We start from the raw sequence: 19,226 nt of genomic DNA, 5'->3' as shown, positions 1-19,226 counted from the left end.
TCATCATAAATTATTTTCTGTATACTTAGTTTGATATTATGTTTTGACCAAAAAGGTGCTAGTATAAGCTCGTTTTTTTATGACAATGAATGTCACTAACCAATTTAGGAGGTGGTGATCTCCAACTCTTCATAATTAGCTCGATTTCTAGTGTATTTGGTACGATATGAATCATTTTCTATTGGAAAATTTTCAGTTTCTTGTTGGTAAGTAAAAAATTTCTAGAATTTTTTTAAAGAATAATAATAAAATTAGCAAATTGGATAGTGTTGTAATAAAATTTTGAGTAATATCCAAAGAGCTCCACAGAAATTCTACCTTAAAAATTTCGATTGAATGCTGAAATTCTATCACCTCATCAAAGACCATTAGGAACAACATAGCAAGCATTGAAAGTGAACTTTATAAGCTAGTTAACCATCCGATGATCTGGAATTGGCGCATTCAATGAGGAATTACATTAGCTCTCATTTTGAGACACTATTACAACAGTAACCCATTCCTGTACATACTCTCTCCCGTGGTTACAATTTAATAAAAGAACAAAACTGAATCTGAAGCACCTACACCCGCATATCAGCTTGAATTGGCCTGGTAAGCGCCCTTACAAAGTAACTACGAGTCTCCGGTAATACACGTTGAATCAAATGTGAATACCTACATATGAAATTATAATGCCTTAATACACATAACAAGAGAACTATATATTCATACTAATCATTATGAGAATCTTCACTTCAAATTGAATGACATGCTTTGCGATTTCACACACCAAATAGACGTACACTTCCTCATAATGAAATAAGTTTGTATTTATCATTTACTACAAAAAAAACTTGATAATCACCACTTACGTTTCAAAAATTTAAATGACAAAAAAGCATTTTATCACCTTGCGTTTAGCTATACTTACTTGATCAAGCTTTTAATTATAATTACCATAAAACAATAAACAGTCCATATTCTACAAATTACCAAGTTGAAGTACTTTTTTTTTCCTTTTCATAATCCGTGTTTTTTACAGATACTCAGGAGTTCAGGTTGACAGAATAGGTGAAACCTGTGTGTTAATGGCTGGCCAGAGATTAAGGTTAGAAGGATATGCAGTTTGGTTCGTCACCCACCGAACTCAAAAATAATTTAATTAAGGATAGTGAAGTCCAGGACATACCACGGCATGACACTTAATTGGTCAAACTTTTCCAAAATGAATAGAATGCAAGCATTACGTAATGTCAAAGCATTAAAGGCCTCCGACAACTCGAACATGAGAGAGACACTTTCCACAGATATATCCTAGACAAGACAAAAATCATTAGTAAAATTGTTACAGAACCACACCCCCCCCCCCCAAAAAAATAAATAAATAAATAAAATATCTCAGCACTCACCTGTGCAATGGCATACTCGCAAAGACGTTTGAGGCCCTCTAATAGATACTGATCTGCAGCTCTTAGAAGATCCTGTGCAACATCCAAATTAACATCTACAGATCCTGTGTATATGTACCTGCAAGCAAGAGAGATTTGTCTTTAATAATGCAAGATTGACTTCCAAAATCTGAACCAAGGATGTGATGGTAATTAAAGTGCACTCTACCTCATCATCAACTCAAAAACATCCCATCGGATATTTGGGATCTCTATGTCTTTGGCATCTCTCTCCTGCAATACATTATCTACAGACTGTTAGAAACAAAGTATCAAGCAAACCCCAGATACGCTGACACAGTGTAAGCAAATATTTTTGGCTATTAGTTGTCACTTCTTTTGCAATGGCCATGCATACACAATCTCTCTACCTGCACAAGGTGGGGGTAAGGTTGCGTAAACACTACCCTCCCCAGACCCCATTTGTGGGATTACACCGGGTTTGTTGTTGTTGTACAAAAGAAAAAGATAATAGAAACAAACATTTTACACAAACATTGAAGATAAAGCAGGTCTGCTCTTGCATACTTAACAAAGTTGCTAGCCGTCAAATAAAAATAAAAATTTATGAGCCCTTCTAGGGTACGGGTAAGGTTGCGTACATCTTACTCTCCCTAGACCCCATTCCTAGGAACTCACTGGGCTGTTGTTGTAAAAGACATGAGGCTCACGGTTTGAAACTCGATAGATAATGGCCTACCCCTTTACCCTTCTCCAATTATGCACGATACCATCTTTAAAGTTGTCAAGATTGATTTTTACAATGGATGATAGCTTTTACACAGTTAGGAAATGAATAAATTTAAAACATAGAATGTAGACATCTTTTGGCTAGGAATACAACTCACCCGGTAGCCACCATCAAACATAGCTCGAAATGCATCAGAAGAAGCTAGTAAACAAATCCTATGGGCATAAAACCGTTTGCCTGGTGGAAGCACAAAAAAAAGTAAGATACAACATTTAAAAAAAGAAAAAGGGAAGAAAAATACATTAGAATAGTAAAACTGCTCTTACCCTCAACTAAAAATGTCACATCAGACAACGTAGAATTATTTACATACTGCTCTCCCAGATAAACCTGGATTTAAAAGAAATTAAAAGAGAAAAATGAGGGAAAGAGGTACTGCATCAGGATGGAATAAGCTTCACTAATAATTTGAGATCAGAGAGGACAGAAAGAATGAATACAATCAACCAAATATGAAACAGTTTAGGAGAACATAAAATGGTCAAAACAATCAGCACCAAATAGCCAATATTGGGTGCTAAAAGCAGCAAGATTTCATCAAAATGCAAAACATCCAATTCTCCCAAATGTCATCAAAAGTAACTCGGCATTATCTACATCCTCAAAATTGAAGAGTCACCCTAAGCCCACTTTATGGCCTACTTAACACCTTAACCTGGTGGCAGAAACTAAAAGAATTGGAGCAGATGCTCCTCCTCATTTGGGGGTTGGGGAACTACTTTTCAGGTCTTCAAGATGTACAATAGTTTCCAGTCTCGACTAACTATTGAGGGAAAAATCTAAGTCTTGTGTCTTCATAGCGCACTGCTTTGGAAAAAAAAAAAATTAGACATTAGACACACAACTACCTCCTAGTAACCTTGGGGGGGGGGGGGGCGAATCAAGAAGAAGATAGGAGCATCACATTGAGAGAGATGTTGTCCAATCTACACTGAATACAGACAGCAAGGAAGATCACCAAAAGGGTCACATAAAGTATTTGCAGTCAACAACTACAACCATAGGGATGAGCATGTAAATTTGGAAACAACAATCGATAATATCAGAAACCACAAGAAAAGATGACCAAATATATTAACTTTGCATTAGTTATATTATAAGTTTCAAAGAGTTGTTTCCTCCCTTTAGTATAAATTCTTCTTTTAGTGAAAGCCTAATCCCAACTCTCTCACTAAGATCAGATCTGCAAACAGAGGTTCTTCCTAAAGGGCCAAAGCAAATACCTTTCTTATATGCAAAGTTTTGAATAGGTTGAATAAGACTATGACCATGCAGGAGAGTTTATGCTTCTACAAAGGTTGCATCTTTGATCCCTAGAAATCTGTTCACATCCACGACAACACTATTACCATCTCTTTTTTTTTTTGGATAACCGTGGTGTTCGGGTCAGCTTGTGCACATCTTGACTAATTCCACGAGATACATGTCACCTACCACCACTCTATCCACCAAGGCTTGAATAGATGGGAAGAAATCACCTAGCGTTTTTTGCCTCAGCTGGGATATGAACCTGAGACATCATGATTCTCACACACTTCATTGACCACTAGGCCACACACTTGGGTGCAACACTATTACCATCTCTTATGGGTCAAGGGTAATAATGCAGAAACTGTTTCAACACATAAATATCTATAAATAAACTTAAAAGTTTCACAATCCACAATTAATGTCTAAATCTGAATCCACAGTTGCCTCTTGAAGTAACACTATCGTAGATGTAAATTTTAGGCCTTATCCTAAAATTATGCCAATTATTCTAAAATCAAGAAGGCAATGAAGATGTATGTGAAATTTTGATTATCTATGAAAGGTCCTAGTAAGGTCAAGGAATGATAGACTGACTAAGCACTACAGATATAGCAGTGGAGAAATGAAACAGAAACCAAAAAGTAAAAGGCAATAATCTAAATCCTGCTCGAAGCAAAAGTTGAAGAACCTTGATAGTGCAATCAGACCGAAAATTAAGAAAAACAAACCTGAGGTATCGGGGATGGAGGAGCAGCATCGACTTGCGAAAGTGAGCTAGCTTTGTTAGCCAATTTGCACAAAGCTACAGAGCCATCTTTTTGGTGCTTCAAGTTTGTTGATTCAAGGAGCTCCAAAAGCAACTCTAATCCTAGAATTGCATAATCGACATAGAAGAAGATATTGTCATTGCCTAACCAGAACCCCATAAAACCCAATCTCAAGTCTAAATCAAACATATACCATCGTTATTAATGAAAATTATTTTTTGGTCATCCGGTGAACAAAGATGGGACAGGGCCAAAGCAACTCGTCTCTGAATAACCTTCTCCCCAATGCGCATCAAATATATCAGATGGCCCAATATCTACAAAAGAAGGAGAAAGAGATTACATATAAGGATGACTAACCCTATAAGATTTAACAAAAGCACCTTGAGACATGTAAAATTAAAATGTGGAGAAGGGATGTAAGTTGCATTCATGTCATCAGAAGACAAAGTTTGCTATTGGTACCAACAAAATACACTCATGGTTTTATGTTCTCCGGTATGCATCATGTCCTTCATCACCAAAGTAAACTCACAGAAACAAATAACTTAAGATGTAGAAACTTACTCGTCCATGGATCTTCTCTTCTAATCTCTTCAATGTCTTTGCTACACAATCTCTAGTTGGCTGCATAGTCAGTGAACTCAATTTAGGAGCTCGGGGCAATATGTACAACAATAATAATGCAACTCATTTAAGGTAACAAAGGTACTTATCCTTGAGAGAAAAGCATAAAATTGAAGAATCACAAAAAAGGCGAAGTCAAGAGATCATACTTGGACAATAAATTCTCCATCCTGAAGCTTTTGAACACCTCCAACTTTTATAAGATCAGCAACATTATCCTAAAGCAGAAAGTCACAGTAAGTCTAAAGAAGCATGTAAATGCATGAAACTGATTATAATAAGAGTATATATGATCTGGTGACATGCAGCACCTCATTATCAGCAAGCCCGTATAGAGCAAATGCAGCATTGTGTTGCAATGATCCATTTTTTGAGTCAAGGAGCTTCAACAATGGGATAATCCCACCACAGTGAGCAATACCAGCCTGATTGTGTGTGTCCTGAACATCATGCAACCACTAACTCCCGGTCAACAACGTAGTACTAAATCCTCAAATCAAATTAAGTGCTATGAGAAAGAAGAAGAGAAGAAGAGAAGAAAATGGTCTGGCACTGTCATTCCTCATATTTGAAGTGAAATAGGAGCTCCCAAGGAAGTGCAAAAGTTAAAATAGTGTTCTTTACCATAATTAGGAACATCATAGTATCTTGATAAACCATTTTGCTTGGGTTATTAAAGTTTAATTAATGTTACTTTTCAAAACTGTTATCATGTGATCGTCGAACATGCATCAGAAAATTGTGAGATATAGAGCCACATATCATTTATCTACATCTGAAACAGAGCTAGTGATGAGGAAATGATACAGATCTGAAGAAGCCTGTCAGTAGAAACTGTAAATCACAAGAGATCGAGCCATTTCAGAAAATTAAGTGATGAAGATGATATCCTCAAAATCCACTTTATGATATTGCTCAGAGTCAGTACTATAGCTTCCAAAAGGTTAGGGTTGATTAAACTTCCATATTGAGAAATCATTTCTATTATCCTTGCATATGTTTTCTGCCCCAAAAGCATTAATTTCTTATCCTCTTAGAGATTACTCCACATAATATTTCAAGACCTGCCGAAGTTAGTGAATGTTAAAAAAAAACTATGTGAATTAACAGTTGCTCATCTACAAACGATTATCATAATCAACCATTTTTAATAGAAATCTTTTGCAGCAGCAGAACAATCAATAGTCCAATGGGACCAGTACAAAGGTCATATAAAGAGATCATTAGCATGCTTCACACTTGAAAAACCAAAATCAGTAATCATCAAATGCAAGTTTGTGATAAATCATCCCTAAGAACATTTGAAAGTCGACAAGATAATTCTTGGATGGCAAGCTTACATTAGACAGCCAATAGTCCAAGTGCTACTACCAAAAGAATGAATAGAAACAGATTTTCATGACAAGTACAAGAAAAATTGTGCTCCTCAAGATTTATCAGGATGAGGAATTACCTGCGCCAACCTCCCTAGAGCAAAGGCTGACATTTCCCTTAGTTGAGCATCTGGAGATTGCAACATCTCAATTAGCGGTGGAACTGCTCCTCTTTGAACAATATGAATCTGCAAGAGGTTTAAATAGATTTTACATTGTGTAAATAAGATTAAGTTGTTCAGTAATGCTACTTAAATAAAAAGTTTCTCCTATGAAGAAAGTGATAGAGCTTATTAATCAACCTTACAGTATGTATCAGTTGCTGCAAATTGTCCTAGCAGTAAAGCAGCTTCCCTTTGGCTCTCTGAACAGCAGGAACTGGCATAAAAGATTTATAGTGAGCAAAACACAGAGGAAAAAAAGAAAAGAGCATATAGTTGCACAGGTAGGTCCTTCTAGAGGACTCTGCAAATAATAACGCAGGTATCAGAAATGTTAACATGATCAGGTCACTCAAAAGTTATGAGAGTTCATTATACCTAAGTAACCCAATCACAGGTTGTAAAGCTCCAGCAAGAAGAACTTCTTTCTTGATATTTGGTGATGAGTGCACCAGATTTCCGATGACTCCAACCTGCCACCCACAATTTAATTAGCTTTGTGGATGACTACCAGATGAATCAAAGCCAAGACCCTGGGTTATATTAAATATCATATGTGCTAGTTTATCATAACATTAAATGACGTCTCACCGCTTCATAGTGGATAGCAGTATCTTCAGACCGAAGCATTAGTATAAGAGTAGGGAGTGCATTGCATTCCACAATCTACAATCAATTCACACAAATTAACATAAATCAAACAGATAACCATAGAAATATTCAAGATAAATTTGTAAGCAATTAACCTGATTTTTGTTCTCATCATTCTTAAATGCCAAAGTTCGTAAGGCTCCTGCAGCTGCTCTCTGCACCTTTGAATCAACAAACTCAAGCAACTCAACAAGTGGAGGGATGCCACCTTCAATCCTATAGTCACAAAATACAGATGAAGTAAGAAATAGAGGTCTTCTTTCTGCACATGCTAAATAACAAAGTTTTCAGATAAGGAGCAAACTAACCTAACACGAGTTTTGATGCTGCTGTTTTCATGAGCAAGATTCGTTACTGCATCAGCTGCCCGACGAATAACACCATTGACTGCTCGAGAGTTCTGAGCATCTCTGTGCCTCTTCAGCAAATTAACAAGATGAGGCAAAGCTCCAGCATCAACAATGAGTTGTTGGTGCTCTGGCTGTCAGACATAAATTAAAAATATATAAAAGAAGAGAGAGAGTAAATATCTACTCCTCTGAGTTTCAGAAGTACATAACGTACGGACTATCCAGAACGAAGTAGAAAAGCAAATTTCTTTTCAGTATGAGCATGATATACAAAAAATTAAGAAGGTACATAAGAAGAAGAAAAAAACAAATACTCCAAGTGTATGAGTTAGATGAAGTTGCGATGATGGAAAATCATTTATAGGCTATAAATGTTGATTGACCGAACAAATTTGGTAGGCTTCTTGCTCAAGTACAACATAAATATCGATATAGCAGGCAGTTAACTCAAAACACTCTTCGTACACTGATTAAGATTAATTTAGATCTGCACATGTTCCTACTTGGAAATTATCTACTTTGCAATACACTGAGGTAATTAACCTTTTACTTGATTTTCACACAAAAAAAATCTTTAAGATCTCCGGCATTGAGTTGCCCTTTCTTCTTAATAGATAATTTCGGCTTCTAAGATACAAGTAAAGTTATAATGATAGATTGTTCAAAAATTGCCCTTGCGACATATTTGGTAAATGCCCTTGTCAATGAACTTTGAGTAGTCTTGACTTGCCGCAAACGAATGCACAAATAAATCAAACTAAGTGCTCCAATAATACAGCAAAATGAAAATCTCATTTGTTGTAACTTGTTCCATATAATACATAGCTCTAGTAGCAAAAGCAAGCTCTTTTCTACAATATGACTATCACCAGAACTTTGAGATAGTTTATAAAATCATCTGCAAAAACAGACTGATTTTACTTCACCGCATCACTGAAAGATGGCTATAATACAGTATAAATGATAATACTCTGAGAAAAATCTGAAAAACGAGCTGAAAGCTTACTTTTATAGCAAGAAGCCCAAGCGTAAAAGCACTTCCTTTCTCAGCCTCATGTTCGTATGGCATGTGACTACCTTCACCTTCACTCACATATGGCGGCGCCTCTAGATGCTGCACCAAAGCCGGAACAGCACCACAATCTACAATTACGTTCACAATTTCCTCTACAAAAACACAAATACTCAATTATCAAAACTTAATATCTCTCAAACTGATTAAAAAAAGCTATCGAACTCTCCTCACGAACATAGAAAATTTCTGATCAACTGGAAATGAAAAACAAAACCGAGAGTTTTGAGTTACCGTTTTTGGCTAATTCAGAGAGAACGTGTATAGCACGTTTTGCAGAGGCTCGATCTGACTCGGATGAAAAAAAGGAAGATTCTAGAACCTCAACCTGTGTACGGACTTCACGCGCCAGATCTTGATGAGCTTCTTCCGAAGATAAAGAAGAAGAAACCGTACGATCGTCTTCGCGATCTTCGTTTAGCTTTCTCTTCAAGCTCCTTCTACCAGAGCCCGACGAGCGTTCGCTGTGCTTCTGGTTCTCCATGGGAGAGTAGATGAGGAGGAAAAGGAGAAAAGGTGTGACACAGAGTAATCAGTGTGTGTAGTGTGTGTGGGGGCACTTTAGGGATAAAAATGAAATGTTTATGTGAGTGCTTTGTTTTGGGTTTTTATTTTTTGTACCCGGGGACCTTTTTCGTGCAATGCCCGCGTTTTACAAAAACAGTAAATTTTGGGTATTTAAACTTATTTTTGGAGGACTCCCGCCATTAATCCTCTATAGGGCCAACGATACACTACCAAAAAAGCTTTTTATAACGCAAACTCGCGAATCAAGTAATGTACAGCCTTCTTCATGCTGAACTGGCTCAGCTTGTAATATTCCTTTCGCCCTAATTTATACGATAGAATTTGATTGAGTACGAATATGAAAAAAAATGATAGAAAATTATGATTTATATGTACTAAATTATAAACTTTTTGTAGTTATAAATTGTCTTGTTAAAAATAAGACGAAAAGTTTGTAATTAAATTATTTTTTAAATATAAAAATATTTTTAAAAAAAACAAATTAGAAGAAAAAGTCATTGAGACAAGGGAGTAGTACTATTTGTCTGATTATCTGTGAGCCTTTATTTAACATCCTTTAATTAGTGTTGTAACTTTTTGTTGAATTCTACTTTATTCCCTTTTTTATTTACTATGACTTGTCACTTGTCAGGAAACACGTAGGTCATATTTTGAGTTTTGTATTATAAAATATATTCCCTAATACCAATTGCTGTTAAAATGCTAGCAATTTTCATTTTCACTGAAATGATTTTCCAACTTCGAAACAAGACATCCCGATGCAATTATTCATACGAGTACGAGTTTTTATGTGAATTGTCTTCACTCATGGGATGTAATTGCAATAGAGTGTGGGTAGTGTTTTGATGTAATTTCATTAGTACTAGAGATACAATTGTATATGGTAAAATATGATATGACATGTGGCTGACTAAAAGGAGGACACGTGAAATTCAAAATGAGATGGTTGAGGACCGAATGCAGTTACTGCAGTAGTCACTCGAACGGATAACGTTCATAAAAGTGTATTAAATGCTCTGCGCCCGGCAGTATTTACTGAGGAATATTCTACAGCATTAAAAGCGACGCTTCATTACAAAGAATTTGGCATTTATATTCAACGTTACATCTTCATCAATAACAACAACAATAACAACCCAGTATAATCCCACTAGTGGGGTCTGGGGAGGGTAGTGTGTACGCAGACCTTACCCCTACCCTGGGGTAGAGAGGTTGTTTCCGATAGACCTTCGGCTCCCTCCCTCCAAGAACTCCCCACCTTACTCTTGGGGTGACTCGAACTCACAACCTGGAAGTGGGGATGCTCACAACTAGAGCAACCCACTCTTGGCCTTACATCTTCATCAATGACCCTCATAATTGATATTAAATGAGGACATGATCCTAAGACCTTTTTTCTTAGGCATAGTTATAAATAGTGAGCTCAGTTACCATTGTAAATGACATGAATTTTCTGCCAAGAACATATACTATATTCTATACAAAGCTTTGTACAATTTCGCTTTCTTGCTTTTAGATCTCATCGTTACTGTGTTCGGGAACCGTGTTCACGGAAACATCATCTTTGCTATTTCATCTACATTCTAATGCTAATTATTATGTATTTCTTCAATTATTATATTATTTCAGGATCAAATTAGTTTACTTGTCTAGAAACCACGTATAAATTCAACAGTACCGTTTTACAGGCAAATAGTTTGGCGCCCACCGTGGAGCTGTCACGACCCAAAAACCGACCGTCGTGATGGCGCCTATCGTGGAACTAGGCAAGCCAACTACTCAACCAATTCACCCAAATAAAAGCTTTGAAAATTAAACGGAAGCAGTTAATATTTTGGAAAAACCTTTTTAAAAAATAAAATAAAATCACAACGCAATACAAATCTCTCCCCAAAATCTGAGTGTCACCGAGTACATGAGTATCTATACCAGGATACAGCTTACTACAATGTCTGAGGAATAAGAACTGAAATACAAATAAAGATAATGAAGGAGTGTTAAGGCCTACGAATGTCATGCAGCTACCTCGATAGTCTCCGAGATCTCGACTCCTCACTCAGCAGTCGCCGTAATCGGAAGCACCTGGATCTGCACACGAGGTGCAGGGTGTAGTATGAGTTCAACCAACTCAATAAGTAACAAATCCAAAATGTGGACTGAAAGTAGTGACGAACTTAACCGGCACAGTTCAATATAGAAAATAACAATGCAGAAACGTAGACATGCTTTCAAGTTCGATAGATATCTCAAAACAGTAAAATGGATCAAATCTGAATGATATGAAGAATATAACTTCTTTACTTCTACATGCCAATGCACATGTTGTATGTGATGCAACGTGCTGACAGCCTCATGTGCTCACTATCTCAAATGCTCAATCATTCGGTACTGTATATGGCCCATACGACCCAGGGAAGATCCATCCCGAAATATATACATCACTGACAATCTGTCACCCAGTACCGAGTAGGGCCAATCCAACCCATGGAGAAGATCCATCTCCAGGTATATAATGCTTCGGACAAGATCCATGTCCAGGGAAGATCCATCCCTCAATATAATCAATTGCGCTCACTGGGGGTGTGTATAGACTCCGGAGGGGCTCTTTCAGCTCAAGCGCTATCATAAATCAGTATAACCGCTGCGGCGTGCAGCCCGATCTCATAAATGTCACTCATAATCAGGCCCTCGGCCTCACTCAATCATAAATCCCTCAGGTCTCTCTCTCACAGGCTCATAATGTCATGATACTAGCCTGGAAAAAATGACGATGTATCAATAAATAACAACAGAGACTGAGATATTCTATGAAATGAATGGATATGACTGAGTACGAAATATCAATGAAATCAGTAAGACAACAGCAATAAACGACCACTATGGGACCCAACAGTACTGGCATAATGCCTAAACATGATATCTAGCATGAGTGACTACTCAATTACTTTATCACATGATGAAAACACGAATACCAACAAGATAGAACCACTATACAATGCCATGGAATCGACCGGTCATAGTTCTCACGGTGCACGCCCGCACACACGTCACTTGGCATATGTGTCACCTAAATACCAATCACATAACACATAAGTTCGAGCTTTCGAACCCTCGGAACCAAGTTTAGAAGTGTTACTTACCTCAATCTGAGCATATCCCTACTCTAATATGCCTTTGCCTCGCAAATCGGCCTCCAAATGACCCGAATCTAGCCACAAACAGTGTAATACAATCAATACGGGCTAAAGGAATCAATTCTACAAGAAATTACTAAGTTATAACTCAAATTCCGAAATTGGTTCAAAACCGCCCTCGGGCCCATATCTCGGAATCCAACAAAACTCACAAAATCTGGAAGCCCATTCACTCACGAGTCTAGTCATACCAAATTCATCAAAATTCGACACCAATTGGTCATTCAAATCTCCAAAATCAACTCTCCAAATCCCTCGCCTCAAACCCCCAAATTACACCTTAAAAATACACCATTTAGGTGGAAAATCAATGGGGAAACATAATTATTGAAGAAAAATAAATACAAGGAACTTACCTCAAGAATCCCCTTGAAAATCCTCTAAAAACCTCCGAAATCCGAGCTCAAAATGTTAGAAAAATGAAGAAAATCGCGAACCCTTATGTTTATATGTTCTGCCCAGTCAAACCGCACTTGCAGTCCCAAAATGCGCTTCTGCGGTGAAAACTCCGCATCTGCGGAAATCACTTAACCCAGCTGCCTCTGCTTCTACGAGCCCTGGACCGCATTTGCGCCATCGCAGGTGCGAAAAATTCCATCGCACCTGCGCACTAGCCCGCACATGTGCCTGTCCTCCCGCTTCTGCGCAAGCGCTTCTGCGCCCACATGTCCGCATCTGCGGCCTCTTCCCAAAGCCTTCTTAGCCACTTCTGCGGTCCCTTTCTCGCTTCTGCGAGCTCGCATCTGCGGTTCCCAATTCGCAGGTGCGATTACACGAGCACTCCTCAAACTTCAGCAACTCTTCAACTTCAAACCTTGATCCGTTAACCACCCGATATCAACCCGAGCCCCCCAGGACCTTAACCAAACATACCAACACGTCTTAAAATATTATACGAACTTAGTCGAATCCTCAAACCACCTCAAGCAACATCAAAAACATGAATCGCGCATAGATTTGTGTCTAATGAACTTTGAAATTTCCAAATTCTACGACGACGCTGAAACCTATCAAACCACGTCCGATTAACCTCAAATTTTGCACACAAGTCACAAATGACACCACGACCCTACTCCAACTTCCAGAAATCCAATCCGACCCCGATATCAAAAAGTCCACTTCCGGTCAAATTTTCCAAAATTCCAACTTTCGCCATTTCAAGCCTAATTCTGCTACGGACCTCCAAATCAAAATCTGGACGCGTTCCTAAGTCCAAAATCACCTAACAGAGCTAACAGAACCATCAAAATTCAAATCCAAGGCCGTTTATATGTAAGTCAACATCCGATCGACTTTTCCAACTTAAGCTTTCCATTATAAGACTAAGTGTCTCAATTCATTTTGAAATCTCTCCGTACCCGAACCAACTAACCCGATAAGTCATTTAACAGTTATAAAGCATAAATGGAGCAGTAAATAGGGAAACAAGGCTACAACTCTCGAAACGACCGGTCGGGTCATTACAAGGGCCTAGACAGCCGTGCAATTAAATTGATCCTTGCCTCTTTTACTAACGTGTCTTGACTATTTTTGTCTTAGAAAAAATCACAAAAAAATGGCAGATAACAGTGTTAACGATGCACACAATCCTGAAATTCGAGGGGACCAACCTTATTTTGAGGACTCAATCAGTGACACCGCAATGGGGGGAATGACGCCACGCCGGTGCATGACAGACGGTACCCTCGACTGGTTCGGGAAAGAACCCGGTGATGCTGACGATGAGCAAGTAGCGGATACTTAGAGGGTCCTGCAAGAGCAACATGCAATCATTGTAGGCCATCTCATGTGGCAGGATCATGTTATGACGGAACTGAAGCAGGCGATATCGGGTGCTTCGAATAATGCAAACAGGCGTGATCCAATTCCTCTCATTATTTCTGCAGACAAAACAACACAAAAAATCAATAACAATACTCCCAGGGGTGAAGTTGGCTCCGATGGGGCTGGGGGAGCAGATCAGGTCTTAATAACGAGAACAATTCATTCAAAGATGAGCTTTTAAGGTTCATAAGGGAAGTGAACGCCCGCATGGATCAAATCCCGGGCGCACCACCAGTATTGAAAGACCCGAACTTGAAGAAGTATGTTCAATTACTGAACAAGCCAAGTGCGGCACCAGTACTAATCCCGGAGCATTTCAAAATTCATGAAATTCCAAAGTATGATGGAACTTCAGACCCATACGAACATGTTACCACCTACACAACAGTGGTGAAAGGAAATGATCTAGATTCTCACGAAATTGAATATGTGTTGCTAAAGAAATTCGGCGAAACCCTCACGAGGGGAGGCCTAACGTGGTATTCATTACTGCCCGAGCATTCCATAGATTCTTTTGAGATGCTCGCGAGTTCTTTCACTAAAGCACACGTTAGGGCCAGAAAGGCGCAAGCCCGGAAGGCCGACATATTCAAGATAGCACAAGGAGAATCAGAATTGTTACGAGAGCTTGTCACTCGGTTCCAGAAAGAATGAATGTTGCTCTCGGACATCCCAGATGAATGGGCAGCTGAAGCATTCACCAAAGGATTGAATCCGAGAAGTTCAGACGCTTCCCGGAAGCTGAAAGAGAGCCTGCTTGAATTTCAAGCAACAACCTGGGCAAATGTTCACAACCGGTATGAGTCGAAGATAAGGATCGAAGATGGACAGGTCGGTTTTACATCACCGGGCAAAGGACGGGAGAAGAATAGAGAAAAATCAAAGGATGAATACTACGCAGATATGTAGACTACGTGGGGTTGGTTTTTTCCCTACGAGCGTCCCGAAGGCCATGGCAGAAATTTCCGAGCAGCAAACAAGTTCACCGTTGACGGAGGGATTGATCATGGCCGAAACAATAGATCACTTCAAGATAAACAAACGTCGGGGCCTCGAGATCTTTCTTACCCCAGGTTATCAGAATATAACTTCAATGCCAGTGTAGTGGAACTGGTGTCAGCCATGAGGAACATTAAATAAACATGATTCTCGAGACCTATGAGGTCCGATTACGGCCAGAGGGATCCCAATTTTTGGTGCGAATACCACGGGACGAACGGTCACTGGACATGGGTCTGCCTACATCTTTAGGAGGAGGTGGCAACACTATTAAAGAATGGTCATCTCCGAGAATTATTGAGTGATCGAGCTAAGAACAATGACGGTCGCAACAACGCTGTCACGACTCAAAATCCCACCACAAGTATCGTGATGGAACTTAGTCTCTAAGACTAAGTAATCCGATCATAATAACAATTCAAGCCATTTTTTTAATTCAATACAAGTGTCAAAACCAACATCAGAAATATTTAAACAACCTCTCAATACTGGTAATACTGAGTCACGAACTCTAACCGAATACATGAAATGATCTCAAGGATCGAATATACTTTACCTTGAATCATTGCGATCAACACACTAACTCTGCTCGAGTCCAATATCTCCAGTACCTGGCTCTGCACAAAAATATGCAGAAGTGTAGTATGAGTACACCACGGTCGGTACTCAGTAAGTATCAAGACTAACTCGGTGGAGTAGTGACGAGAAACAGTCAAGACACTCACTGGTCTAATAACCTGTGCAATTTAGCATACAAAATAACATAAAACAAATACCAATGATGGCAACAAGAATCAATCAAGGATATAAACAACAAGGCCACAAGAACACCATAAATATTGCTCAAACGAATAATGAACATATGCACAACCAAGTAATCAAGTCCTTCAAATATAAATCTTTCACCTATAAGTTTTTAAAATAAAAATCTTTAGAATAGAATCCTTTCAAATAAATATATTTCGAATATACTCCCTTCAAATAAATATCTTTCGAATATAATTCTTTCAAATAAATATCCTTCAATATAATTCTTTCAAATAATATTTTTGAATATAATTCTTTCACACCCTATGACGCCTCATTTCATAATCATAAAAAATACGGGTCTCAGCCCACTTTCATATTTTCATAATACGGGCCTCAGTCCACTTTCATATTTCCACGGCATCTCGTGCCCATATTTTTTTATCACAATTGCACGGGCAACTCACGTGCCAAAATATCAATATATAAGATCTACACGGATAACTCACGTGCCAATAATAAAATCATCATTTACTCGCGGCAACTCATGCCTACATCTCATTTCACAACTGCACGGATAACTCACGCGCCAATATCATAATCATTATATATCCACGGCACCTCGTGCCCACATTTTATATCACAATCGCACGGACAACTCAGGTGGCAATAACAGAATCCGTCCGGTAATAGCCACATGCTCACAATTTCAACATGTATTAGACCGTTATCAAATTTACTAAATTAACAAAACAAGTTGCCCAAGATATAAAAGAAATCACAAGGAAATCAGAACATCACATAAAAATCACCAACACAATAATCCCACATCATCACATATCATCCTTGACAATAGTCACCTTTATCTCTCTTATAGCCACCTGTATCACTCCATATAATAGCCACCCTTATCGCTCCGCCCCGACAATATCAATAACCACCCTTATTCCTCCGCCCTGATAATATCAATAGTCACATTTATCGCTCTTATAGTCACCCTTATCACTCCTATAATAGCCTCCCTTATCGCACTGTTTAATAACCTTCCTTATCACTCCGCCCAGACAATATCCCAACACACATAACAACAATGAAATGCCACTTTATACCTGCATAATATTAACAATGGAATGCCACACTTATACGTCGTACAACAGTAACCCAAATCACACAACAATTTACACAGAAGATTATCACAATAACACCACATAATCAACTCGTAATTACAAATTGCCCGTAGGCCACAACCTTTCCAAAAGTAAAATGAAATCAATTAATTTTACAGCAAATAGCCCAAGGCTCCACACAACGTATATAAAACCTCAAAAATAATAACAAGGACGGAAAAATAGCTCAGCACAGGACAACGTCTTCTTTAATCTAAACTTTAAATAAATATACAAATTCCTCTTTTTAAACTTATTTAATTAATTATTTCAATGAAATGTCAACTCAACAAACACACTGATTCACATAAAAATCAAAGTGGCAATAACACCAAATTATTATATAAAAACAAATTCGACAAACAAAGATTTGAGGTATGGCAAATAGAGGATTTAATAAATGCCAACAATTATCCAATTTAATACATAAAAATGCTAAGACTATAAACCAATAAAATTTGTACATATAAGCCGAGTTCGTACTCGTCACCTCGCATACACGGCTTTCAATAACATAATTTCCACATAAAACTCAATGCCTAAGGGGTAATCCCCACTCAAGGTTAGGCAATATACTTACATTTACGAAGTTAGACCGATATTCTAAAATAGTCTTCTTGAGTGAAATGATCTTCAGATGGCTCAAATCTAGCCAAATAAATTATATAACTTCATTAAAATTCACCGTAAATAATTTCGGATAATATAATGTCGACTTAAAATTTCACATTAAAAAGTCAACCCGAAAGTCAATGCGGGGCTCGCCTTTCAGAACCCGATAGAATTTTTACGAAATTCGAACCACCCATTCCGATACGAGTTCAACCATACCAAAATTACTAAATTTCGATAACAACTCGGCCCTCAAATCCTCAATCTTAACCTTAAGGGTTTTCACAACTTTTCCAACTTAAAACACCAATTAAATGTTAAAAATAACATTGGATTCGGGTAATTTAACCAAAATTGAGTTAGGAATTCTTACCCCCAATGTTTCCCTTGAAAATCTCCCGAAAATCGCTTCTCCCGAGCTCTAAAAACGTCAAGAATGAATAAAAATGACTAACTCCGGAATATAAGCTTCTTTCCAGGCAAATCACATCTGTGAAATGCGACTTGCCTCATTATTTCTAGCCAAAACAAAAGGCAGTACCAACCTTCAGTAAAATCGGTCATAATTTTCTGTACAAATGTCCAAATGATGAATGGTTTACTCTTCTTGAAACTATAATCAAAGGGCTACAACTTTCATGTTTTAATCATCTCCAAATTCCTTATACATTGCAAGAGATAAGCTTCCAAAATATGCCCTGTGCATAAGGAATTTTCTGTGATGCACACTGCCAGGCAAAGAGACTGCAGTACTAGTATTCAGTAAATCAATCATAACTTTCTGTACAAATGTCCAAATGATGAATGGTTTACTTTTCTGGAATCTAGACGCAAAAAGCTACAACTTTTATTTTTAGATCATCTCCGAATTCCTTACAGATTGCGAGATATAAGCTTCCAAAGTCAATTATGTGCATCAGAAATTTCTCGCGATACACACTGTTGTAGCCAAAACCAGCAATTAAAAATGGCCTACAAATGGTCCGAAACCACTCCGAAACTCACCCGAGCCACTCGGGACCCGTCCGAATATATACCAACAAGCCCCATAACATAATACGGACTTAGTCGATGCCTCAAATCACATCAAACAATACCAAAACAACGAATCGCACCTCGAATCGAACTTATGAGTTTATGAAAATTTTCAAATTCTATATCTTGTGCCAAAACGTATCAAATCAATCCGGAATGACTTTAAATTTTGCATACAAGTCATAGATTATATAACGGAGTTGTTCCAATTTGCGGAATCAAATTTCGACCCTAATATCAATAAAGTCAACTCTCGGTCAAACTTTCCAAAATTCTTCTATTTTCCAACATTCGCCAAAAATGTGTCGAATTGTCCTACGGACTTCCAAATCCAAATCTGGACATACGCTTATATCCGAAATCACCATACGAAGCTATTGGAATCATCAAAACTCCATTCCGGAGTCGTTTGCATAAAAGTCAAACTCCGGTCAACTTTTTTCACTTAAGCTTCAAAAATAAGAATTGTTTTTTTTTCAATTAAATTCTGAATCTTCCGAAAACTAAACTCGACCGCACACGCAAGTCATAATACATATTACGAATCTGCTCGGTGCCTTAAACCGTTGAACGGGATGCCAATTCACAAAATGATAAGTCGAGTCGTTACAAACGCGAAATCTTCGAAAGCAAGAGAAGAAGCCTCACGCCATACGATCAACATGATCTTTGGGGGGGAGGGGGGGGA

The 19,226-nt window shown here is 38.1% G+C and overlaps 1 protein-coding gene across 1 annotated transcript; it reads right to left on the bottom strand.

Annotated features, from left to right (window-relative positions):
- Positions 1-385: 385 nt before the first annotated feature.
- LOC107774183 (ARM REPEAT PROTEIN INTERACTING WITH ABF2) lies at positions 386-9,158 on the bottom strand. Its single transcript, XM_075237785.1, has 19 exons — positions 8,668-9,158; positions 8,368-8,528; positions 7,320-7,492; positions 7,107-7,227; positions 6,952-7,026; positions 6,739-6,833; positions 6,502-6,577; positions 6,280-6,387; positions 5,138-5,266; positions 4,976-5,044; positions 4,767-4,826; positions 4,393-4,516; positions 4,161-4,300; positions 2,448-2,511; positions 2,279-2,358; positions 1,600-1,664; positions 1,392-1,509; positions 1,172-1,296; positions 386-657 (listed from the first exon to the last, which is right to left on the bottom strand). The coding sequence occupies exons 1-19, from the start codon at positions 8,915-8,917 to the stop codon at positions 564-566; spliced, it is 2,127 nt and encodes a 708-aa protein (XP_075093886.1). The 5' UTR covers positions 8,918-9,158; the 3' UTR covers positions 386-563.
- Positions 9,159-19,226: the final 10,068 nt, after the last annotated feature.

Source organism: Nicotiana tabacum, chromosome 19, assembly GCF_000715075.1.
Source record: "Nicotiana tabacum cultivar K326 chromosome 19, ASM71507v2, whole genome shotgun sequence".
NCBI lineage: Eukaryota > Viridiplantae > Streptophyta > Magnoliopsida > Solanales > Solanaceae > Nicotiana > Nicotiana tabacum.
Note: the sequence above shows the minus strand (reverse complement) of the source record. Positions and strands in the feature narration are given on the sequence as shown.

Coding starts and splice junctions, on each gene's coding strand:
- LOC107774183 (XM_075237785.1), bottom strand. CDS start 8,917: ATGGAGAACCAGAAGCACAGCGAACGCTCGTCGGGCTCTGGTAGAAGG. Junction 5,267..6,279: donor CTCTAGGGAGGTTGGCGCAG/GTAATTCCTCAT, acceptor CATGATGTTCAG/GACACACACAATCAGGCTGG. Junction 4,827..4,975: donor ATGGAGAATTTATTGTCCAA/GTATGATCTCTT, acceptor CTGACTATGCAG/CCAACTAGAGATTGTGTAGC.